This window comes from Gymnoscopelus microlampas (assembly GCF_963454915.1).
Source record: "Gymnoscopelus microlampas genome assembly, chromosome: 3".
NCBI lineage: Eukaryota > Metazoa > Chordata > Actinopteri > Myctophiformes > Myctophidae > Gymnoscopelus > Gymnoscopelus microlampas.
The window spans coordinates 29361418-29385822 of NC_139940.1; the positions used below are offsets into that span (position 1 = coordinate 29361418).

The 24405-nt window shown below is 41.7% G+C and overlaps 1 protein-coding gene across 1 annotated transcript in view; it reads left to right on the forward strand.

The window, feature by feature from the left end:
- The window catches only part of sntb1 (syntrophin, basic 1), a 49343-nt gene extending 26607 nt beyond the window's left edge, over positions 1-22736 (forward strand). Inside the window, exons 3-8 of the mRNA XM_084053024.1 lie at positions 1207-1324; positions 1434-1523; positions 4864-5000; positions 5512-5708; positions 15176-15405; positions 20080-22736. Coding sequence (XP_083909150.1) covers positions 1207-1324; positions 1434-1523; positions 4864-5000; positions 5512-5708; positions 15176-15405; positions 20080-20172 — 865 coding nt within the window. The 3' untranslated portion in view covers positions 20173-22736. The remainder of the gene's footprint in view (positions 1-1206; positions 1325-1433; positions 1524-4863; positions 5001-5511; positions 5709-15175; positions 15406-20079) is intronic.
- The last annotated feature ends 1669 nt before the right edge of the window (positions 22737-24405 follow it).

Here is a 24405-nt window from a genome sequence, read left to right on the forward strand (position 1 = left end):
CTCATCGCCGCACATCATCAAACCTTTTCTTATACTAAGAAACACTTCCTATAAGACCAGTGCCAGACGTATTAACTGCATTTGTTGTTTCAAGCTAATTTTACATCATCTTCAGTACTTTTGGCAATCTGTTTGGGGTGTAGATTTGTTGTTGACGACTCTACACCGGGAAATCAGTTTACTCTTGGGAGAAATTATGATTCTGATGCACTACTTTCATGACGAGCCATTGCGCTGAGCACCAACCACTCTTAAAAGGTGATGGAAAGAGGTACAGTAATTTGATTGGCCATGATTGAGTCCACCTGCAACAAAGCCTCTGATATATTCAGCCTAATCCAACCCATCTTGCCGCCGTGCTGCCTGCTAGTACTTTGAAAATACCAAAAGTCTGTTACCATACCCTACCCAGAACGGATGTCCTCACCCCCACCTATTAATTTCAATGAAAGTTGCTCACCTAGCTCATACTCTCCTAGAGCAGGTGCACCATGATTTCAGGTGATAGAAGCATGCGCAGTAGCGTCCTAAATGCGGAAGACTTGCAACACCAGATTTGGCTTGCTCCAATAATCCTCTGCCTATTCACCTATTTCCCCCAAAAACTGTTTAAAAGCCGCTAGTGGCCGCTAGAGGACGTCATGTCGTCATGGTGTCACTCAGCTGGTTAGGGCCCATCCTCCGGGGAGCATTAATCCAGACAGTAGTTTGACATGGACCAACTAACCAATCAAATACCAATATTGCCATCCTTACAGCCCAAAGCACTAAAAAGTGTTACGGTTGAAATGAGGTTGAAAAGTTTCCTGCATGTGTACCTCTAAGAACATTATATTATTGCATTGTTTATCAGTGGGAAATCCAGTAGGGGAGAATGTAATGCCATGTGCCTGGCAGAGACTTTCACAATTAAAATGCAGTGCATTTATTCATATTTTTTCCTGAAGGAGACTCTGTTGTATCTGGAAAAATGGAAAAAGACAACGCTACAGTAGGTTCCTTTAGGAATAGTCCAACATTGGTTTAATGCCTATTGCCTAATTGTACTAGGTCCCCCAAATGACCAGAGTAGTAATATGTTTTCATTAGCCTGGCTTTCAGGGTGAATAATGAATGGCTCATAGAGGATCCTTGGGCCAAATAAGCTCTAAAAGGCCTGAGATAACACAGAGGTTAAAGTAAACTTTTCTTATCATTTTTCCCCAGACAAGTGGAGCTGCACTCCCCTGACGCCAGACACACTGTGGTGCTGCGGTGCCTAGACCAACCGTCTGCCCTGGCATGGTTCTCTGCCATGCACTCTGCCACCTCTGCACTGGCACAGGTCTGCGTTCACTTTTGACAAATCCTCTTTGAACTGCACTGTGTCTAATCTTTTATGATCGTTTATCTACAAAACTAATCTTATCTGCAAACTGCAAACTCTACCACAGAGGACCATGGCAGAGGTCATCCAGAATATGACCAGGAACGGTATCGCTGGGAGCAAAGAGATACGACACCTGGGGTGGCTGGCAGGGAAGGTAGGTGTGTGCGTCTGTCTGTGTGTGTGTCTGTGTGTGTGTGTGTGTGTGTGTGTGTGTGTGTGTGTGTGTGTGTGTGTGTGTGTGTGTGTGTGTGTGTGTGTGTGTGTGTGTGTGTGTGTGTGTGTGTGTGTGTGTGTGTGTGCATGTGGGTGTGTGCGACATCTAGTTATGTTATGTAATCATGGGTTTAGCATCTCAGACATGAAGGAGATTTCATAACTCATGATTTCATGAAGGAGCATTTCATAACTCAGAGCTGTTCTGTCAATCATAATGACTGGTCGAGGTGGTTGATTTACGTACTGTATTCCCCCCCCCCCCATATAAATGTTTTTCTTCATGTCCAGATATGAGTTGTAGAGATTTATAGAAGCTATCAAGCCAGCGATCAGTTGCAGGGATTTACCACAGCTATGCACAATTATGACAATTATAAATGATTACTGACTTTCCAGATTGGCAGTCAGTCAGTAAATTTGGAACATAAGTGAAATGGTAGAAATATCTCTTGCTGGTTAAAAACAAATACCTTTATTATTATGGCGTATCCAGAAAAGTCTTCCGTTTACAAACCTGTGTCAGGGTGTAACACTACATGCATGGTGCTATTTATTCTGCAGGTGATTGGTTACCAATCAAAGAGTGTCAATTAAAGGTGGCTAACCTGCCACATGGTATACACAATACTCAAAGTAATCACAGGAAAGGTAGGCCTATAGTACAAAATATGAGTGTTAATTTAACTCAGACACTACAAATTGATCCTTACGGGTGCATTTTTACACTCTGGGTTAAATGTTCACCAGTGTCGTTGTTCCATGTTGCGAGCTTTTGCCTCTTGCACCCATCATCCACATACCGACTCTAATTGATGTCCCAGTTTGGGGCAGATGGCTTTGACTCTCTTCTATCAGGCTATCCACACAAGAGAAAGCAACTCTTGGATATGTTGAAAAGTCAGAAAAGATATATGGAGATGGTCGCAGTATCATTGGCCACGGATTGGGATCCGGTTAATGGTTGAGGAAAGCCATCCCACAGACACTGGGTCCAAAACCATGACTCATTACATTCAGAGTGTGGTGGGTGGGCGGATACAAGTGAAAGTGAAAACCAGTGATTAATGGAGCTGAATCCAGGCAACATGACCACAGTTTCTCCTCCCCTCCATTTTCCCCTTTCCTTAATCCCCTGCTCTCATCACTTTCTCATTAGGTCTGGTTTGGCACACACACGCACACGCATACACACACACACACACACACACACACACACACACACACACACACACACACACACACACACACACACACACAGACACACACACACACACACACACACACACACACACACACACACACACACACACACACACACACACACACACACACACACACACACACACACACACACACACACACACACACAGAAATACACACACATGAGCGAGCACCCAGTCACGTGTAAATATTGAATGCAGGCACAGGCATACACGCATACGTGCACGCATGCACATACACATGCACGCACGCACACACACACACACACACACACACACATGTGTGTGTGTGTGTGTGTGTGTGTGTGTGTGTGTGTGTGTGTGTGTGTGTCTGTGTGTGTTCTACTGACTCTGGGTCTGTGGTTAGATTTGTTCCACCATGCTGACTCACTCTATGGTAGAAGGGTGGTTTCTTTACTTTGCATAGAATGAAGCAAAGACACAGAACAGAGACCACAGAAAGACCAAGAACACCAGTTGTGTGTGTGGGAGAGAGAGAGAGATTTTTGATGCATGCACTGGTGCACATGTCGTTGATTTGAATATGTACACACACATGAATGCATCATACACTTACAGTACATACACAACAAATGCACACAAAGTGCAAGCTTCACACACACACAAACACGCACGCATGCACGCACACACACACACACACACACACACACACACACACACACACACACACACACACACACACACACACACACACACACACACACACACACACACACACACACACACACACACACACACACACACACACACACACACACTCACCTGCTCTGCTTCATTCCCGCATATCTTCCCATAACTGAGCCTTCTGTATAATCCATTACAGTGCTGTTACTTAGCAACATATGCCTGTAATGTTAAATGGTTGGCCCCTGACCTTCTAAATCCTGAAATGTGATTGGTTGAGAGGAAACTTCAAACAGCAGCTTAGGATTCCATGGCTGGGCTGCAGATAAGCCCTCATAATGAGTATAGTTATAAAGCATTGTGTGTGCGTGTGTGTGTGTGTGTGTGTGTGTGTGTGTGTGTGTGTGTGTGTGTGTGTGTGTGTGTGTGTGTGTGTGTGTGTGTGTGTGTACATAGGGGCGCACATGCGTGTGTGCACGTGTGCGCGCACACACGCATGTGCGCCCCTATGTTGGGGGGTAGGTTCTCTGTATGTAAAGCTGCTGTAGGGGTTTAGAGATTTCAGATATGCAGGTGAGTGAATAGCTGGGAATAGCATGTACAGTATATAATGTGTACTACATATTGTAGCAATGATCTGCCCACCAATCATTTGAAAGCCCTTTGGATGCAGGGAACGGTGCATATTGATATGTAGTGAATAAAGATCACATATTTTTGTCAGTAAAATATTTTTACCAGTCCATAGGCCACGCACACTCGCTCACTCACTCACTGACTCACTCACTCGCACGCGCGCGTGTGTGTGTGTGTGTGTGTGTGTGTGTGTGTGTGTGTGTGTGTGTGTGTGTGTGTGTGAGTGTGTGAGTGTGTGAGTGTGTGAGTGTGTGTGTGAGTGAGTGAGCGAGCGAGCGAGCGAGCGAGCGAGCGAGCGAGCAAGTGCTGTTCTTGATCCAAAGTATTGATTAACTTTTATTTGCAGGTTTAGTTGAAGGTTGTTCACTATGCATACCTTCCTATGACTCTTAACATGCCGTTGCTTCCGTTAATGATCAAACTTTACACAGCATCATGACTTTGCAGAATGAAACTCTATACAGACCGTTCCATGATGTCAATCACCTCACCTAACACCACTTACTGGTGCTAAGCCTGTCTTGAGGAGTGCTTGAGTGCAAAGTAATTGAACTCTGAGAGCATACAAATGTAACAAATGTTACATTTATATGCTCTCAGAGTGGATAGGATTTTAGTGTGTGACATCAATATTACATACTGTAGCTACTAAGGCATCTTAAATTGTTTTCTAAAGGCTATGTGTGTTGTGTTGTGTTGTGTTGTGTTGTGTTGTGTTGTGTTGTGTTGTGTTGTATTTTGTGTTATGTTATGTTGCATTGTGCTGTGTGCTTACAGACAGAGAGTGAGAAACAATGCTGGAAGCCGGTGTTGGTGGTGGTGACAGAGAAAGACCTATTGTTGTTTGACAGTCTACCGAGAGGCAAAGAGGCCTGGCATAGCCCTGCACACGTCTACCCTCTGCTAGCGACAAGGTACACGCACGCACGCACGCACGCACGCACGCACGCACGCACGCACGCACGCACGCACGCACGCACACACACACACACACACACACACACACACACACACACACACAGTGTTGAATAATGACGGAATAATGAAGATATTTTGATGGCTATTTATCTATATATATGGCTATATATATTACTAGTTTGAGATTATGTTTTTTAACCCTGTATGTTTTCATGGCAGGGATTTAAAACTACAACAAATCTGAAACAAAGTTTAGATCACGGGATGCTAAAACTCTCTAACCAAAACCATGCTTATGAAATACTTTAGACAGTTTTTGGTTAAAACATTAAAGCTCTACTGTAGGTTCCAATAGTATTCCATGCTAGAGTGTTAGGGGTCTCCTCGTTTCTCCAGCTCTCTAGTAAACAGAAAGAAAATACATGAGAATGAAGGATGAAGTTACCAATTTCATCCAAATATACTGTGCTGGTAAAGATGGAAGTGTTTATCCATGTCTTTATACAGACTTGTCCATTCTGGCCCTGACCGGGGGTCCCCCAACACTGGCAGGGAGCTATCTTTTGCCACGCGGACTGGGACGCGACTGGGGATCGAGGCCCACCTGTTCCGGACAGAGACCACCAAGGATCTATCCCTGTGGACCAGGCACATTGTCAACGGATGTCACAGCTCCGCTGAGATGATTAAAGAAGTTACTACTAGTGAGTATCTGCGCACCACACATACATCACACACACACACACACACACACACACACACACACAAACACACGCACACGCACACGCACACGCACACGCACACGCACACGCACACACACACACACACACACACACACACACACACACACACACACACACACACACACACACGTCATTACATTAGAGTGGTATCGCTTATACATACAGAACGCAAGACCTACCTACTTTTGTTATAAGAGACCCAGCTATGAAACTAGTGCTTCTCTCTGTGTCTCTCTCTCTCTCTCTCTCTCTCTCTCTCTCTCTCTCTCTCTCTAACACACACACACACACACACACACACACACACACACACACACACACACACACACACACACACACACACACACACACACACACAGACTGTACACACACGATGGGGTTTGTGTTATTATTTTTCAGCCATATGGAAGGCATTGACAAAGCGCTAGCTATTTATAGAATGGAATGTCATTCTGTGTGTGTGTGTGTGTGTGTGTGTGTGTGTGTGTGTGTGTGTGTGTGTGTGTGTGTGTGTGTGTGTGTGTGTGTGTGTGTGTGTGTGTGTGTGTGTGTGTGTGTGTGTGGTCTTTGGCATTCGTTACTGGTTGTCCTGGGAATTCCTACGGTGTGTCCCCCTCAGTCTCTTCTCACTATCTCTCTCTCATAACAGTACGTGCACACTCACTCTCTCTCTCCCTCTCTCGACCCCCCACTCAATCTCTCTGTCTTTCCCTCCTGGAGCACAGAATGTTCTGGGAACTCTGCTTCTTTTTTCCCCTGGGTCCCCGTCACTGTCTGTCTCTCTCTGTCTATAATTACATTGCTCCATATTAAGCTACAGTTCAGAGTCTGCTCATGTATGAAGCAGGTGGGTGAGGTGAGCCAATCCTCACTAACAGTGCTGGTATCTCAGAAGATGAGAGCCACGCTTTCCACGCCTTGTCAGTTGTCTGTTCCTGCAGTCTGTTGTCACCAAACACTCGTTAAAATACTTTCAACTCCATCTGCACCTGTACAGACACTGCCACTGTGCTGTTATTAGCATTGCAGGGCTTTGCTCACATCCCTAAAGCTGTTTAAATGAAAGACTCTTACGGTAGGTTTCAATGATATGTGCATCATGCTCGCTACCTTGCAGAGAGACATGGACAATGCGTAGCATTGTAGCTCAGCATGCTGAGATGTAGCGGCGCTGCCATGACGAATGGTGTTTAGACAAACATATTAATCAGTTACAGGCGTGTCTTAGCGTATAGCTTACATGTTGCACTGAAATCAACAGATGGAAAATATGTGATATGTACCTAGGACGGAGATTCATGACAGTAGGCATGCCCTACCTCTCTCTATCTGTCTGTCTGGATCATGTGATGACAATGTTTTAGAGTTGTGTATGTATAAAAAGGCATGGTGCGGAAGTGGGGAAGAGATATAATAAAGGACTGTCATTACATTATTATGTAGTAGACAGGCTGTATGGAGACACATCTTTGGACTGTGAACACATAAAAGCGGGGCCGGTCGAGTCAGAAGGGGCGCCATAGGGTGCTCCACCACAACAAGTGAAATTGATTTAATTCATTATTGTGCTCTCTACCTAGCTACATAACAGACAGGATTCAGGAAATAAGACAACAAAACCACGAAAATGTGGCGTTATAACCCTAAACCTATATGTTTAATGCCTTTTTAACAGCCTACTCGGGGGGGGGGGGGGCCTTGGCTGGCGCTGGCCCTGCATAAAAGTAGTGTGGCATGGTACTGAGAAAACAAACATGAAGCAAAAGCCTAAAGAACAATTAATTGTGCAGACGTAGCATACACGGACCAGTATCCACTGGGGTCCGTGCTGACTAAAATGATGTGATAGCGGACTTCAGCTCTGCATAATATGTCCCTCTGGGCATGTCTGTACGAAGCTCAGTGTTTGTGTTCTGCGCGCACGTGACTCAACTGAAACATCACTCACCACCCTTAGTTAGAGGGAGACTCTAAAAAGACCACATGGTTGGTCAACCAAAAACATAGATGGGCAAAGTTGATAAATTGATTGGAGCATGTATTGACAGCTGTGTCTACTAAAGGATGGTACAGCAGGTGACGAAAGGCAGTCGGCAGTTTACAGAAGGCTTATCTCTAAATGGACACAGCGATCTTTATAACCTTCACAAGAACAAGTTGGTGTAAAAAAAAAAAACGTTTTACCTGCATAAATGATCAACTACAATGGTACTTTGACAAGTTGGTATTTGCCTGAATGAATTGTACTGAATGGCTGTGATTGACTACATCCTTTGAGCCGGAGGGACAGGAGTTTTCAGTGTTGTAGTGGCTAGTAGTAGATAAGTTGGACGAACCGCTTGCGCCCGATTGGCTAGTTTTAGTCCATAGTTTTTTGGTTTGGGGCAGAAGTCATACTTATTTCCTATGTCGTACAAACTGTGATGACAGTAAGGTGTGTCAGAGTGCAAGAATCTGTGGATTTGATTGGACACGGTTGAACAGGCTCAAGTAACTGGCCAATCTCATTCCATATCTACTGCTCACTTTGCCTCAAACATGGCAGAGCAGCAAAACCACACACGCACGCACGCGCGCGCACGCACGCACGCGCGTGCGCACACACACACACACACACACACACACACACACACACACACACACACACACACACACACACACACACACATACATGCACACACACACACACACACACACACACACACACACACACACAGGTCTCCACCTTTGCAGTAAATGTCCTTTCCCACTCTCACTTCATCTAATTTACAAACATCTGTTTCTTGAAGTCCTCTTCCATAACTGTCCATTCCTTTGCTCCAAATGTTTTATGGTTTCTACATTAATTCCTGATGGCGATCAACTGGGCATAGAGGTTTCTATTCATAGAGATCTCCTTCACAGCTATGTCTGCCCTGGCGCAGATCAGTTCTCTATTCTCCTGTATGATGATGCTTACTTCTGAGCATAAATTTGTGCTCTGCTTTCTGAATGAATGGATCCTTTTTAAGGGCAGTGATCTTGTCTTTTTCTTCTATTTCATTGCCTGGAACTTGTTCTCTGCTGTTGTCCAAAAGAAATGTGTGGGCTCACATTTACTTTTATTTTGTTTTTCTTTTCTTTTTTTGTGGGCTCGCTGGCAGCAGAGCACACTCATGTTATTTTCTCTGTTGCTGTTATAGTCATGTTTGCCAGTTCCCACCTGATGTCATGTGGGAGTCCTGACTGCTCCAGATGGTGCTGAATAACTGTTAGCTTGCATAACATCTTTAGACGAGGACTTAGGTCTAAGAGGTACAGGTCATTGGTTGTCGATCCGTATGCTCCAAATAGGATGACACAATCTTCCACTATGCAACAGCACATCCTAGATGTTGATGAATATGAACCTTTCCCCTTGGGCTCAACCTTCTTCCAGGAGAAGGCCTCTGGATTGAATTTCCACAGATCATTGAAGCTCCAGTCGAGGTTGTCGCCACCAAATATGTACAGCTCTCCATTGTAGACAAAGGCTGAATGACCGGTGCGTATGTCTGGAAGAAGCTGTGCAGAAGGCATGCTCAGCCAGCAGTTGGTCTCTGTGTCAAACACCCTGATGTTGTTGTCCACTAGGCCCCCAAATACAAACACCTGTGTCCCAATGATGGTGGCAGAGAGACATTCTGAAACAGGTGCCAGAGTGCCTTTGGTTTGAATCAAAGACCAGACCATCGTGGTCGTGTCCAATTTGTGGATATCATTAGTATACCCTACATAGATATACATAACCGTCCCTAAGACGCAGGCTGAGTGGTCGCACACCGCCCCTGGAACAACACCAGAAACCTTAGGCTTGGCCCATCTGTGTGTGTTGACATCAAATGCATAAAGCACATTGCAGCACCCCATCGTGTACTTCCCAGTGTAAGTAAACCCCCCATAGATGTAGATGATATCTTCTATCAGCACGGCTGTGTGGCCAAAGCGCATGGAGGGAACCTCAAGGGGACGTTCTCTCCCACTTGTCACTGGGGGAAACTTCATCCAGTGCAAAGATACTGTGTTGAAGACATGCACCTGAATCTGATCCCTGTGGTTCATCCTAGCGTCCCCTCCAAAGGAGTACACCTTGTGGGACACTGCCACAGCAGCATGATAGGTTGTCTCTGGTCCTTTCAGACGCACAGTCCAACGTAACATTTAACACGCAATCAATACCTTCAATTAAACTGTATTACTCGAGTATCTTAAGCGCCGTGTGCGCACTACCACTTATATTGGTATAACAATACAGCGCCACGTAAAGCTTGACCAATTCTCGAAGTCGATGGTTTGGGTTGGCCATATCCCTAATATGGCAATTAGATCCAGCCCAGGCAGGCTGAAATATGATGCAGGTCAGCCTAGTAGTTTGTGAGATTACCTGGACAGACAGACACACACACACACACACACACACACACACACACACACACACACACACACACACACACACACACACACACACACACACACACACACACACACACACACACACACACACACACACACACACACACACACACACACACACACACACACACAGGGGGAATGCAAGATCTAGTGGTGGTGATAAAAACAATAAATGAGGCGCAGTTTACGGAGCTAGTTCAGGCCAGGCAACTCAGGGATTGGGCCACCCGACCAGGTGACTAGTCACATGCATTTTTCTCCTGGTCGGTGGGTTATAAGTATTGCTCTGCCTACCTGTTCATTCTAGTTGCACTCTCCTGTTGGGCTGTCGTGCGTCGCTGCTGCTGCGCTGTTGCTGAAATCCTGCGGATCTGCTGCTTTGCTTGCCTACGTATGCTGCTACCATGAATAGTCTCATCCCACCGCCTCCCCGGCATCCACCTGTAGGTTCTGTTTCTAGATCCCCGTGGGGGTCTTTATTCACTCCCTGTAAATGCTATTTGGCATGTAACATTTATTAAAATGTTATTCTTACAGGGAGTGAATGGATTCAGAGACCTGACGCCAAACTATGCTTCTTTATGCTTCCTATATCTATGCTCAAGCTTGCTTAATAAATATATATTCTAATCCAATCCAATTGTTGTCTGACTGAACTGACTGACTGACTGAGAAGCTCTGGTGCATTTACAGCTCATTAATGTGCACTGGTCTTGTCAAATGAACTAAAGGTGAAAAAAAGAATATGGTTTATGGGAATATAGCTATATTTATTCTTTGTAGTCTATCACTAGATTGCTATTTCACTGTGTGTCTTGTCTTCCTAGACTGATGTCAAGACTTAGTTCTGGGTTTTATTTCTTCTTTTCTGAATAGAAATGTTCTTTACACTTGTTGTAATATTTTTCACTAGCGGCCGGTCACCTAAAGAGCTGTTCCATCAACCTTGTCAACTTTTCATCTGGCTGACATTCTGATTAATCAATATGATGGCTTACTCAGTGTAAAAGCTTGTGACAAATATTTGCTCGAAATTGAAATTAACTCTCAATCATACCCTGGGCAGGGAGCCATGTTTTGGAGATTTGGGCAGATAAAGTCATTTACTTGGCTTTGAGGTGTGATTTCGTATCACTGTCAATTATGTTATTATTATTGTTGTTCCTTGTTCTCAAGGTGAGAGAGGTTTTAGAGCTTTCCCCTAATGCTTTCAGTAGGCATACTGACATTTCTCTGAAGCCATTGAGTGAGATAATAGTAATATATACTACAGTACCATGCACTGTAGCCACAAAATCACAGGAAAGAAAGACATTTCTCAAAATAATTTAATTTAAAGAAAAATGTTGTCTTGAATAACAGCCATTTGAACGTGTAACTGTACAAGTAACACAAGAAACATCAAACTGAAGCTCCCATCCCATCCTTTATCCTTTTCTATTGGTTGCCGTGGTAACTGAAATGCGTGCATGTCGTTCCAATTTCTTTCTTTTCCCCTTCATTCATGCTCAGTAATTCAGTAAGTCTCTTATTCCTCTTTTTTCTGTATCTTCTCCTCCACCTCTAACTCCTATCTCATGCTCCCAACCCTCTGGAAGAGGGCTTTACCTCTGCACTCACCGTCATCCTGAAAGAAGGTCTTTTGTTTTGGGCTGAAAAGACCCTTGTGTGAGTGTGTGTTTGTGTGTGTATTTGTGTTCTGGTGGGAAACGCTGCTCTCCCTGCAGATCAAGCCTCTCAGGTAGGAGAGTAGAGTTTCCCCTCTCAGTCTTTCTCCTGGACATAACAGAAATACTGTTCTCACTGTCCCATTTACACGTAGAGGACGGAGTTAAAATGAAAGGTTAAATCCACATTGAATCACAAACTGCTGCCACATGGAAAGAGTCTATGGGTTGAAGCATCCAAGCACATTGCACTTCTGACTACAGTCAATCAATGATGTCAAAGCAGGTATTTTACCATTGGGTGAGTACCGTGTACTCATTTAAGGGCTGGCCGCTCTGAATCACTCGATTTGGTCATGTCAAATATGTACCTACCTTGGAGCTAGTGTTGCCCTGAAATTCGTGACCTATCCAATATTGTATGACTCTACTGTACATTGTTTACACTAGTATACTGTTACACAAAAGTGAGAGCCTGACACGGTAATTCAAATGAAAAGATTTAGAATTTAATGTTTTCCAGTGCCAACCTGTAGTGATATGGATTGATTCCAGAGGCATCATAGACATTTTTGACAAATAAGTAGGCTACATTTTTAGTGCAAAGTTGAACGTTCTAAGCTCCTCTTGGTATTTGGCTAAAAGTGACATATGATATTATCCTTCCCAACCTATCCGCCTGGTTACTATGCGGAAAATGTGACACAGCATACTTATGACGTTGGTGTGTTTGTTTGCTTTTTTAAATGTTATGCCTGACGTATGTGTCTTTTAATTGTGAAGTGACTTGAACACTGTCCTGCCTGTGAAGCACTTTGAAGGTGCTATACAAATAATGTTTATTCTTGTTATTATTATGGCGTCAAACATTTAGATATATTTCCAGTCTCATTGCAACACTGGGTTGTCCCTCTACCTTGAAGAATACTCAAACATGTGTGAAAAAAAGGGTTTTTGGACTTCACGTTTGCACACACATGGAAACCATGGACTAGTCTTTATATTACGTGCGTTGTGGCCTTCATACGACCTAAGATCAATTCTTAGAAATATTAGCAAATATTTCGTTTTTGTCTGTTTATTGTATTGTGTAGGCGTTCATTCACTTTGGTTTTCATAAAAGCCTTTAGATAAAGAGCCAGACGAGGAAGGGATTTTGATGTGTATAGAGTGATTAGCATGGTTTGACTGACACCAAAGTTAAGTACGCTGTGAATCAGCCTGCTGACAGGCAGACAAAGGAGACTGCTAAGCAGACCTTCAGTAGTCCTCAGGGAGAGATAACACACACACACACACACACACACACACACACACACACACACACACACACACACACACACACACACACACACACACACACACACACACACACACACACACACACACACACACACACACACACTCGTGTATTATATACTTGTGAGCACATCAACATTTTTGGAGGGCGATTTTATGAATGCCATTTATTCTTTTACTGTTTTTAACTGTAACCCTAAAGCCGAAAATAGCCGATCTACAAGCTCACAACGTGTCAAGCTGCAACGCGCTGTGAGCTTGTAGACCTGCTACTTTTGGGCATGACAAATTATTATGAATCAGGCATATCTCCAACCCTAACCCTTAAATGCTCTTGTAGATTGGCTATTTTCACAATGTTTTTCAAAATAGTAGAAAAATGCCAAAAAGGTTTAGGCATAAGGGATAAGGCAGTGCACAAGATAGGGCCGGCCTATCTTTTCCTAATACTCGTGACCATAAAACAACCGTTTCTCTTGTGAGGTCCAGGAAAATTGTCCTCACAATGTCTATTTCTCACATTCTACTATACTTGTATACACACACTCACACACACACACACACACACACACACACACACACACACACACACACACACACACACACACACACACACACACACACACACACACACACACACACACACACAAAAGCAGGTCTTCTGTTGTCCAGCAAGAGATAAGACACAAACGCACATGCTCTCTACCCCGTCCTGCTTCCTTTCTGTCTTCTCTCGCTCTCTCGCCCTCACATATTCACTCTCTCTCTCAAACACACACACACACACACACACACACACACACACACACACACACACACACACACACACACACACACACACACACACACACACACACACACACACACACACACACACACACACACACACACACACACACACACACCCTAGCCCTGCACCTCTCCAGGGAAAGAACCAGGCTCTCTTCCCGCTTAAGGTGCACACTATCCCCACTACGTGAGTGGGAGTCGAATTCCGGCAGGGAGTCAAATTGAAGCATTGAGGACTGTATGTGAATGGTGATAACGTGCTCAATAGAGAGTACGCTGTGAGGTAAACAGATGGCTTTGTCTGAGGTGCACAGTAACTAAGTACATTTACTTGAGTACTGTATTTTTGTTTTTTGCAAGCTTATGACTTTAACTCTGCTACATTTTATATAGAAATATTGTACTTTTGACTCCACTACATTTCTAGGATGGGACTCTTGGGACCAAAACTTACAAAAATATATTATGAATTAACCACTTGTTCAAGTGGTTCAAATATAGTGAAAATAGCCAATCTGCAAGCTCTCAACGTGTCGCAGCGCGATGCTAATTTCACAGATTTTATTTTGTTTTACTTTTGAATGCTTGAGTATTTACTTGAGTATATAATGTGTCCACCACTGTTTGTCATTTACTTGTAGAGTAAAGGGGTGCATACATTTGGAGAGTAGACAGTAATAGTACACACTCTGTTTTCAGTCAGAAGCACACTCTACTGTATGTTAACAGATGAGACTGCTATTACCCAGGGCATGAAAGCGATGTGTAATGTCAGAGGTACACTCAGCTTTTAGCTGGACAGTGTTAATATGTGAACCTGAACTTTTTTTATTTCATACAGGATGATGGTGTACCTGCTAGGCCTTGGCCTGTCGCACCTCCAACGGTGCCGATGGAGGACTATGCATGGCAGGGGCGTCCGCTTCCCTGAGCCAGGCCTAAACCTGACCGCATACCAAAAAGAGATAGTAGTGATTTAGAGAAGAGATGGATCCTCTAATGCAGGGGTTCTCAAACGCTTTCATACCACAACCCAATATTATGAGGGACATCATTTTTGTTCTCAATTTCCCATTGAGAACCGCTGCTCTAAAGGGTCTAAACAGTGACCATTAGCCAAAAATAGCAGATCAACAAGCTCACAACACATCGCAAGAGATTTGGTGCAGACTGAAAAAAGTCTTGAGGGTTCAAGTTGTTAAATGCGACATTGTTTAAATTCCATTTCCCTCTCTCCTTCAGGTTGTCTGTATCGCGGCCAGGAGTGTCGGCTGGTGGTCCATTATGAAAAGGGCTTCTCTGTGCTGTTTGAGCCTAAACAGGCAGAGAGGGAGAATGGGGAAGACAGAGGGGCTCGCACCCCTACCAGGCCCAAAGTGATGCTCTCGTACCCCTTCGAAAAGCTCAAGATGTCCTCTGACGATGGAGTTCGCATGCTCTCCCTTGACTTCAGCGGCAAAGAGGGAGAAATTGTGAGTCTTGTTTATAAACCACTGCTTTTTCAAAAATAATACTAATTCTTAGATGCTTAAACAGATCAGTGGGATGATACACATGCTAATTTGTTTAGCAACACGATGTATGCTATTGACTGTTGATTACTTTTCCAAAAGTGCTGCACAACCAAGGAATACATCTAAATTGTGATTTAGACTTTACTACCTAAACTTAAGAAAGTGTCAATATTAAAGCTTAACACTAGGCCTGTCAAAAAAAATCGATTCATGAATAAATCGCGATTCTTAATGCCACGATTTAAAAAATCGATTCAAAATATTAAAATCGTTTTTTTATTTTTTTTATTTTTTAAGTTAGTACCTTTTTAACTGGCACTTTGTCTGAAATCAATGTCAGAAAGACTGACTGACATGATCTGGCTGCATTGAAGTGTATGATTCAACTTTTCATGGTTTATATTATATTAAAATGTTCTAGTATAATTAAAGCAAAGTGATTTGGGGTAGAAAATCGCAATAAATCGCAGAATCAAATATCAATTAATCGCAGAATCGCAATTTTAATCGAATCGGCACCCTAGAAAATCGCAATAAATCGCAGAATCGAATCGAATATCAATTAATCGCAGAATCGCAATTTTAATCGAATCGGCACCCTAGGAATCGATTTTGAATCGAATCGGCACCCTAGGAATCGATTTTGAATCGAATCGTGAGGTAAGTGAATCGTGACACCCCTACTTAACACATTACTGGTTGTTGTTGGAGTGCAAAAGCGATTCATAAACACTCAGCCTGTTGATCCGAGGCGAGCAAAAAAAAAAACAAGACTGTAGTCTGCAAACTGTAGTATCACCCCTCTGTGTCAGAGGAGAGATGGGCGACACAAAACAAAAAGCCGATCCACAAGTTCCAGTCCACGATCATCAACCCTCATCAACCCTCCCCCTGGAAACGAGGGGGTCCCCCACGGGGAAACTTCAAAGTGAAGGTTATGAATTACACTATATTAATACCTAATGCCATAGTTATTCTGTACAAGCTTGATTTTTTACAGATAACAGGTGTTACGATTTGACTCAAATGTGCATTACTGTATAGTATATTGCAATTCCAACTACAGTTGCAGTATTTGCCTTGCTAATGGCAACTATATGGTCTATATTTTCAAAATCACACTTCAGCCATGTGCTGAAAAGGCCGATTTTAAAAACGCCTTTTAAATCCTAACCTACGTTTTCTGAAAAACATGCATTTTTTATTCAGAAAATAAAAAAAGATTCATGTTGCTATATACATACCCGTAGCAACATCTAAACTGACACAGATGTTTTCCCGGATTGAAGGGTATAACAACATATAGGCTTTCCAGGTCTAAATGGGTTAAATTTAAGCTCTGGAAGATGTCTGAAATGTCAGTTATTGGCTGGAGCTAGTTCACTATTTTTGCTAGAAGTGGACCCATTATAATAAAACTGAGTCATCATGATTTTACATAAATGCAATCACAGTGACACATAATGTATATTTAAACAATATAAGACGTGAGAGGGAGTGCTTTATTATGGTTATAGTGGTTATTGGCACAGCAGTGCTGCGACATAGTCACAATGTGAAGTGGAATGCCATCGCCCTGCATATCAGGTCTGTATGGCCCTGACCACATTCAAGCTCACTATGAGAAACTAGGGGCTCAAAAAGATTCCTTCTCTTTCAAACCTGTATTGACTGATGATGTGCAAAACAAACTCCTCGCCCTACATTCAAACATGTTGTACATCTGCTATTTTTGAATTTGTTTTTAAAGATCTGCTCTCAGGTCTTAATGGGTTAAATTGGAAGAAGCCCATACACAAGTATCCTCCTACATTTTTCGCCTGTCTAGCGTCAACACTTTGGATATGTTTGATTGATTTATTTTTTTCAACTTGTGCTGAGATAGCAGAGTGGGAAAGCATAAATTCTTGTCTTGAATTTATGTATTGAGACTGCAGAATATAACTCAGACAGCAAACCTGGGTTGAAATGAGGTAAGTACAGAATTATGACATCTCATGTGAGAATACAAATCCAGTAGACTGTAGCCCTACTTCAGAATCAGAATCAGGTTTATTGTCACATCACAGGTTTACAAGGTAAAAAAGTGGGTGAAAATCGTTCTTGTACATCATTCCCATCGCAACGTTAATTTCCATAGAAAGAAGAGGGGGGGAGGGAGAAGAAGAAGAAGAGGGGTGGGGGGTAAGTGGGAAGGAGATCAAACAAGAGAACAACTTCTTTTACAAACTAGTACAGCACATTCAGTAGCCTACTGTAAAAGGATGCACTAGTTTAATGCAATTTCTTTTCTTTTTTCTTTTCTTTTGTAGGCACTTCTACATTTTAGATATTGGAGTGTATATGTATTAGGACAGATGGGGCGGGGGCAGGCATTCAACACAGATCACATTCAGAACTGAATTGCCATTGTTGTACCTTAGTATAATCCCATTTAAGTGCAGTAATACATTTTTTTCTCGCTTATTAATAATAGAGCATTCATTCTTTCCTAAAGGTTAGATATATCAACTTACTTATGCAAAAGGTTTTTTCTTTTACTATTTGAATATTGAAGAAAACCCACTAGACGTGATTGAATCGAAAGTGAACTGACTCAACCCTGACGAAAACTTAGTTGGGTCATGTTTCACTGGCCTTAAGTGAACGTTTCCTGAAAGCATTTAAATTCTCCCTGTAAGTTACTGTGAGATTTTTAATCAGTTTGCACCACACAAGGGCACACTGTGAAAGCACAGTGTGCCCATGTTTCATTGGCCACGCACCAAGCAAACTTAGTGGAAGTACAAGCAAAGTACTCACATTTCCATTCAAAGTAACCAATGTGGTTGTTGTACTTTAATTTTAAATTTGCTGTCACGTAAATGTGTGTAATCTGTTGGTGAATATGGCTCATAAGAGCTCATAATGTCAAAAGTCAGTGTGAAATTCATTGGACCCTATTAACAACTGTTAACACCTTTTCCAAATGCTAATGTAAGCGGTTCTTCAAAAGAAAACAAAATTACTGTTTCTAAAAGTGTAACCAATATGATTTACTCTAAAGGACAACCTAAGGTCATTGCAAAAAATGTAATCTCAGGTGTTTTTCAACCTTTTGGTCTCTTTTTCGTACAACCCGCGACCGCGTATACCACTAACTATAAATACAGTACTTTCTCAAAATTGGCTGCTAAAATGTTTGATATTAACCCATTAAAACCGAGAAAGCATCTATGTCATTTTAGATTTTAGCTATAAATATGAGTGTGTGTCACGATTTTTCCAGATAGCAGATAAACAAGCTCATAGCGTGTCACTTCGTGCTGTGCTATGAGCTTGTAGATCTGCTATTTTTGCCAAATGCATAACATTTTGGGCATCCTTGACCCACTGACATAGAAACATATGTTTTTCAGAAAACTGTTAGGATTTAGAAGACATTTGTAGAATCGGCCTCAGGTCTAAATGGGCTAAAGGTTTCAGCGGGACACTGATGATAATGTGGAGCCACTCATGATTCACTGCACGGCGCTTACATGACACAAACAAGCTGACACGTCATAGTTTCCATCTCTTAATCCTTCCCCTAGGTTTTCAGCTGGACAGAATAAACTTCGGCTTCAAGTATAAACGTAGCCCAAGTCCCTATAGGCCATAGGAACAGGATGTGAGTCATACTGGTGAAACTCCCATAATTCACAGTCAAGTCCTGTAATGAACAGCGCTTTGTTCACATTGAGGTGGAGCGGGTGGTGTTCTTGGCGTGCGCACGTGTGTGTGTGTGTGTGTGTGTGTGTGTGTGTGTGTGTGTGTGTGTGTGTGTGTGTGTGTGTCTGTTTGTGTACCCGTGCCTGCGTGCGCGCATGTGTGCGCGCGTGGTGCTTAGCTCCAATTAGGACCATGTAGCAATGTTGCCTAATCCTCATCTTATTAGTGAACTGTAGACTGCTTTGTATTATGTATTTGTTGATCAGATGTGATATTTGATTCAAGTAATATATTTTCCTGTTGTTCTCGCATTTAATTATTTCTATCCGTTTGTTTACTTGCCTTCTCTGTATCCTCTAACACTTCATTCTATCCTTTTTAACCATTGATGTTCTCTATTCTACTCTCTTCAATTATATTCCATTCTACACTATGCTGCCTGACTTTACCTTAATAAAATCTGTGTTATTCCATTCTCATTCATGCATTATTTTATGGTCTATCTGAGTATAGTATATCCCACTTTATTCTCCTATATTTAGTTCTGTTACAATCTAGGGGTGCAACAGTTAATAAAACTAATCGATTTAATCAATTCCCCCCCAAAAAGTTTGTTTTCATTTTTTTAGATTTTAATTAAAAAAAGATATTAAAAAAATACTGAAAATTGCAGTTCTACAAACAACGTGCGATGCTATGCGATGCGTTCTGAGCTTGTAGATTGCCTATTTTTGCTGTAGTAGTTAATCAAACTAATCAAAATAGTTTATTATGAAAAACCTATTCGATTTTTTTTTGCGTCAATTCGTTGATAAAATTATCCCAAAAAATCAATTGTTTGATTAATCAAAAACGTATCGATAAAATAATTGCTAAGAAGATCATTGATAGTTGCAGCCCTTTTCTAACATATCCCACTCTTCTCTATTCCTGTCCTTTCAGCAACTGGATCTCCACTCATGTCCTAAGCCCATCGTCTTCATCCTCCACTCCTTCCTCTCTGCAAAGATCTCACGCCTGGGACTGGTGGCCTGATAACCCCCTTTAAAAGTGACATATCACCTCGAAGAAGGAAGAATTCCACTTTATCTCTCTGGGGCTCCAATGGTTCCAAACGGGTGAATGAGTGATGAGTCCCTCTCTTGGCTGAAGCCTTCATCTCAGCATGGACCCTTGACCAATGAAGGACACAAGAGACACCGACCTGCAACACGTTTTCGGCTCCCCAACCCATACACAGCAGAATCCAGAGTCTTGAGAGTGTAAAAAATACATCCGAAATATACTCTGTAGTTAAATGTCGAAACATGCTTTTCTGGATTGGTCTCCTTTGATTCTCTCATCTTGAGGAATGACCCATGGATGTTCAATCCAGACTGGCCTTGTTTGGGTGAAATACCTGTATGCCTTTAACAGACAGTGTTGTTCCACACCCTCCTCCTACAAGGGCTGTTTTCACAGACATGTTGAGAAGAACCACAGAATAAAACATGGACTGTAGGGACCCCAGGGACAGAGAGAGAAAGAAAAGAATGGACTGGAGGGACTCTAGCCACATAGGGAGAGACAGACAAAGTGAAAAACAGAGGCCATGCTGTCAAGTTCAGTCATTATAAGAGGGTTGGGACACACAGAGAAGAAATTACTTTAAATCCAATCAATTCTAAATGCAGGGGGGGGGCATTGCAATTCATTTCCCAATGACAGAACAATCATTCATTCAAAATGTCAAACATTTTGAATTTAGTTTAATTAGCTATTTTCTTCCTCAAACACTTGTTTGGTGACATTGTAGGAAAAAGCTATCCACAATTTGTTCCCTACCAATAGAAAGCACATAATGAGTAAAGTGTCTGCTGAAGATATGACAACTAATTCAATTTTTGAATGTCAAGGTGTGCTGTTGAGTCACTGGAAATGGCAACCTTCCCTTTCAGTTCAAACACTTAAGTAATCAGTGTTTGAATGCTGGGGGAATTTATTTTTGCTTCAATTGACACAGAGCAATTTGACTGCAGGTTGTTGTACACTGGCATGTATTACGCACTTCGGCTGAACATCTTTGGTTTCATTTATATGTACAATAATATTCTCAAGTGTCTCAATTCATACTCAAGCATTGCAATTTCATAGCTGTCAATGCTATATCTTCGTGTTCAGCACAGTTTTGAGAAAGCCAAATAAAGTAGGATAAAAATATGAACATCCCAGGTTAATCAGAACAATGAAGCATCAAACAATTCTCCACGGTGATACAGTATTCATAATATTCTAGTTCACATATACAAGGACGTGTGCATAATATGGATATGAAGGTGCATATAACAGCTTAACCTGAATGCAACTTTATATTAGTATATAAAGTTATATTTTTAGGATACAATATATTGTTTCCAGAATGATCACGCACACGCACATACGCACACACACACGCGCGCGCGCACACACACGCACACGCACACACACACACACACACACACACACACACACACACACACACACACACACACACACACACACACACACACACACACACACACACACACTGACCATATCACACTCACTGTGCATATGCCCCTCAATTCTGACATATTTATACAGCCTATTATTATTTATTTATTTTCATTTCTGTGATTCTGATTCATAGTTTGAAATCCTTTCAGACATTTCCTTGAGTTTGTGAGTATGATGGCTGAATGAAGGTTACGTATGTAACCATGTTTATGTGAGCGATTGGAAGACTCCAATATGATATATCCTTCCGCGGCAGCAGAGGCATCGAGGTAGATTTACAGATTAATCCGTGTACGGGGGTGTGCCGCGGCTAAGGGCCGCCAGGAAATCTGAAGCCAAACTCATACCCCGCCAGGCATTATTGATCTGAAAAGATTTCCAACAGTTTATTCCTCAATTACACATCTACCCTGCTGCAACCACCGTACACAGTTCTATCTTGAACGTTTAACAGTTGAACAAAGAGTTACAAAAAGGGCCTGTGCCTTCTGATGGCTAAAAGAGAACGATTTGAAGTTTTTACAAGCAACTCCTCCAAGAGGCAAAATGTCATATAAAAATGCATAGTTAGTTCTATAACAGCTGCATTTATCTGATCAAACCCAGCCTCCACAACGATGCCAGGAGAACAGAAAGTTTTGGTTTGCTGTATTCTTTATTTATAGTCACACTTGTACACATTTCCAATGACCAATTATACACACATTGATTGTGAGAAAACATTTACACAAGTTTCATTTTTCTTTTTCTCAATCCTGCTACACTGTTGAAGAAACACAACAATCTATTTTTATGTTGGTACTAAAAAAGATACTGGAAGTATTATTTAGTGTCCATGACTTTGCGAAATGTGTTTGGCAAAGTATTCAGCACTTACCTGTACTGATAATTTGAATGGAAGATTTTAAGTCAGCTCTGAGAAAGAGGCTGCTTTGAGATGTAGAATCTGATGGCTTTGGCAGCTATTGTACTGTTATTCAGATTGATAATGCTTAGTTTTTAACTCAGATGGTGCACATAAATCATATTTAACACATTAATGTATTAAGTTGGTCTTTTTTGAATGTATACAGTTATGCATGGATATTTTCACAATCAAATGTTATTTTTTATTGTTACACAGCCCAGTACCTTAATTAAATATACAAATAAATACGCAGAATATGACATGCCACCTTGTCTCATAAAATTAATCGGATCATTAAAATGATCAAAGTGACATGACAGGACATCATGTGTAATACCATGTTTAAAATGAAAGCAAGCACCCAAATCTGCGACAAAGCCAACAGTCAAACTTTGGCATCATTTAACCTAAGTCTGTAAACACTGTCACAACCTACTCAAATGAATGCATACAGTACAAACAATGGAAGCACTACTAAGTAAAAACAAAACAAAAAACTGCTAGGTCTATGTCTGCACTCTCTAACCATATTTCACAAAATAGTAGCCATCATTGTTAGATCGACATCTCCTACTTCGAGCAGCACTGTGTGGCACAGTGGCCATGAAGAACACTTCAACCCATAAAGAATAGAATAAAGACTATAATAATTAACCCACGATAGAGCTGCAGAGGCTTTTGAGTAGTTAAATCTCATCTTTCCCATTCATGCTAATTCTGTTTCAAACGGTTTCATTCTGTTTCAAACGGCTGTTGAAATTAGTGTTTTATTCATGCAACATGCTGAGTCTTTCTTTTTCAGTGAAAATGTTCACGGCAGAGAAAGAGTTAGCTGTTCAATTAATGTACCAATGTGAGCTTGAAGGCTATGGCATAGACTGTCCAGTCATCATCAGATTCAATGTCATCTGAAGCTATCTCACGTTAAACTAGAGGTGTGTGCATACAGTTATCATCTAGGAACCTTAATTCAGAGTTGAAATGCAAGGCTTTCAAACACAGTCAGTCTCATCCTATGAAGAATAGTTAAGAGGTTATGTATGACATTGTGTTAATCAATAATTTACCTTCACCTTTGACCAAATTGCTACCCTGGAAACCAGATGAATCTGCGAGCTAATTTATGATATGCTCTGTACATACTATGGTCTGGCAATGCCAGGTTAATACTATACTGCATTATTAGTCAACTTCTGAGTTAGAGGTCTAATATTTGATGATGATACAGTGTAATGAGTGATAGTGTATACTGTTACTGTAGGCCTACAGCATGAATTTGGTCTCTGAAGTAAATGTTGAGACACTGAAATGGTAATCCACACTGAATTACACATAGGGCAGAAACCTGCTGCTGCACTTCTCTTTATGGGTTCAAAATTCCAAGCATGTTACATTTCTGAACTCATCCAATCACAATCAATGATGTCAAGGTATTTGGAGACTCAATTTATACTTCCATCCCCATGCCTTCACTTGGCATGGATAACAAAACTGAAACATTAGTTTAGTTTAGTTTGTCTTTCTTCTGAAAGTCTGTACATGTGACATGTTCTGATAGACAGCGATGGGGAGCCCTGTTATTACCGTGGAGGGGGATAACTGTCCTGTTAATATCTTAACCCATAATATCTTAATTCCCTCTGTTTATTGCATACCTCAGCTTTAACCACCTCAAATTGGAATGAATAAACACAAAAGAGCAGCAATTTATTATTGATTGATTGATTTCTGAACATTTGGGTCAACAGTTTTCTCATTCCAAACATGTTTTGAACAAATCTAGTCTTTGTTAGAAATCCACTTTTAATTTGAAACGGAATTGATCTATTGGTCTCAGTCCTGCCGAA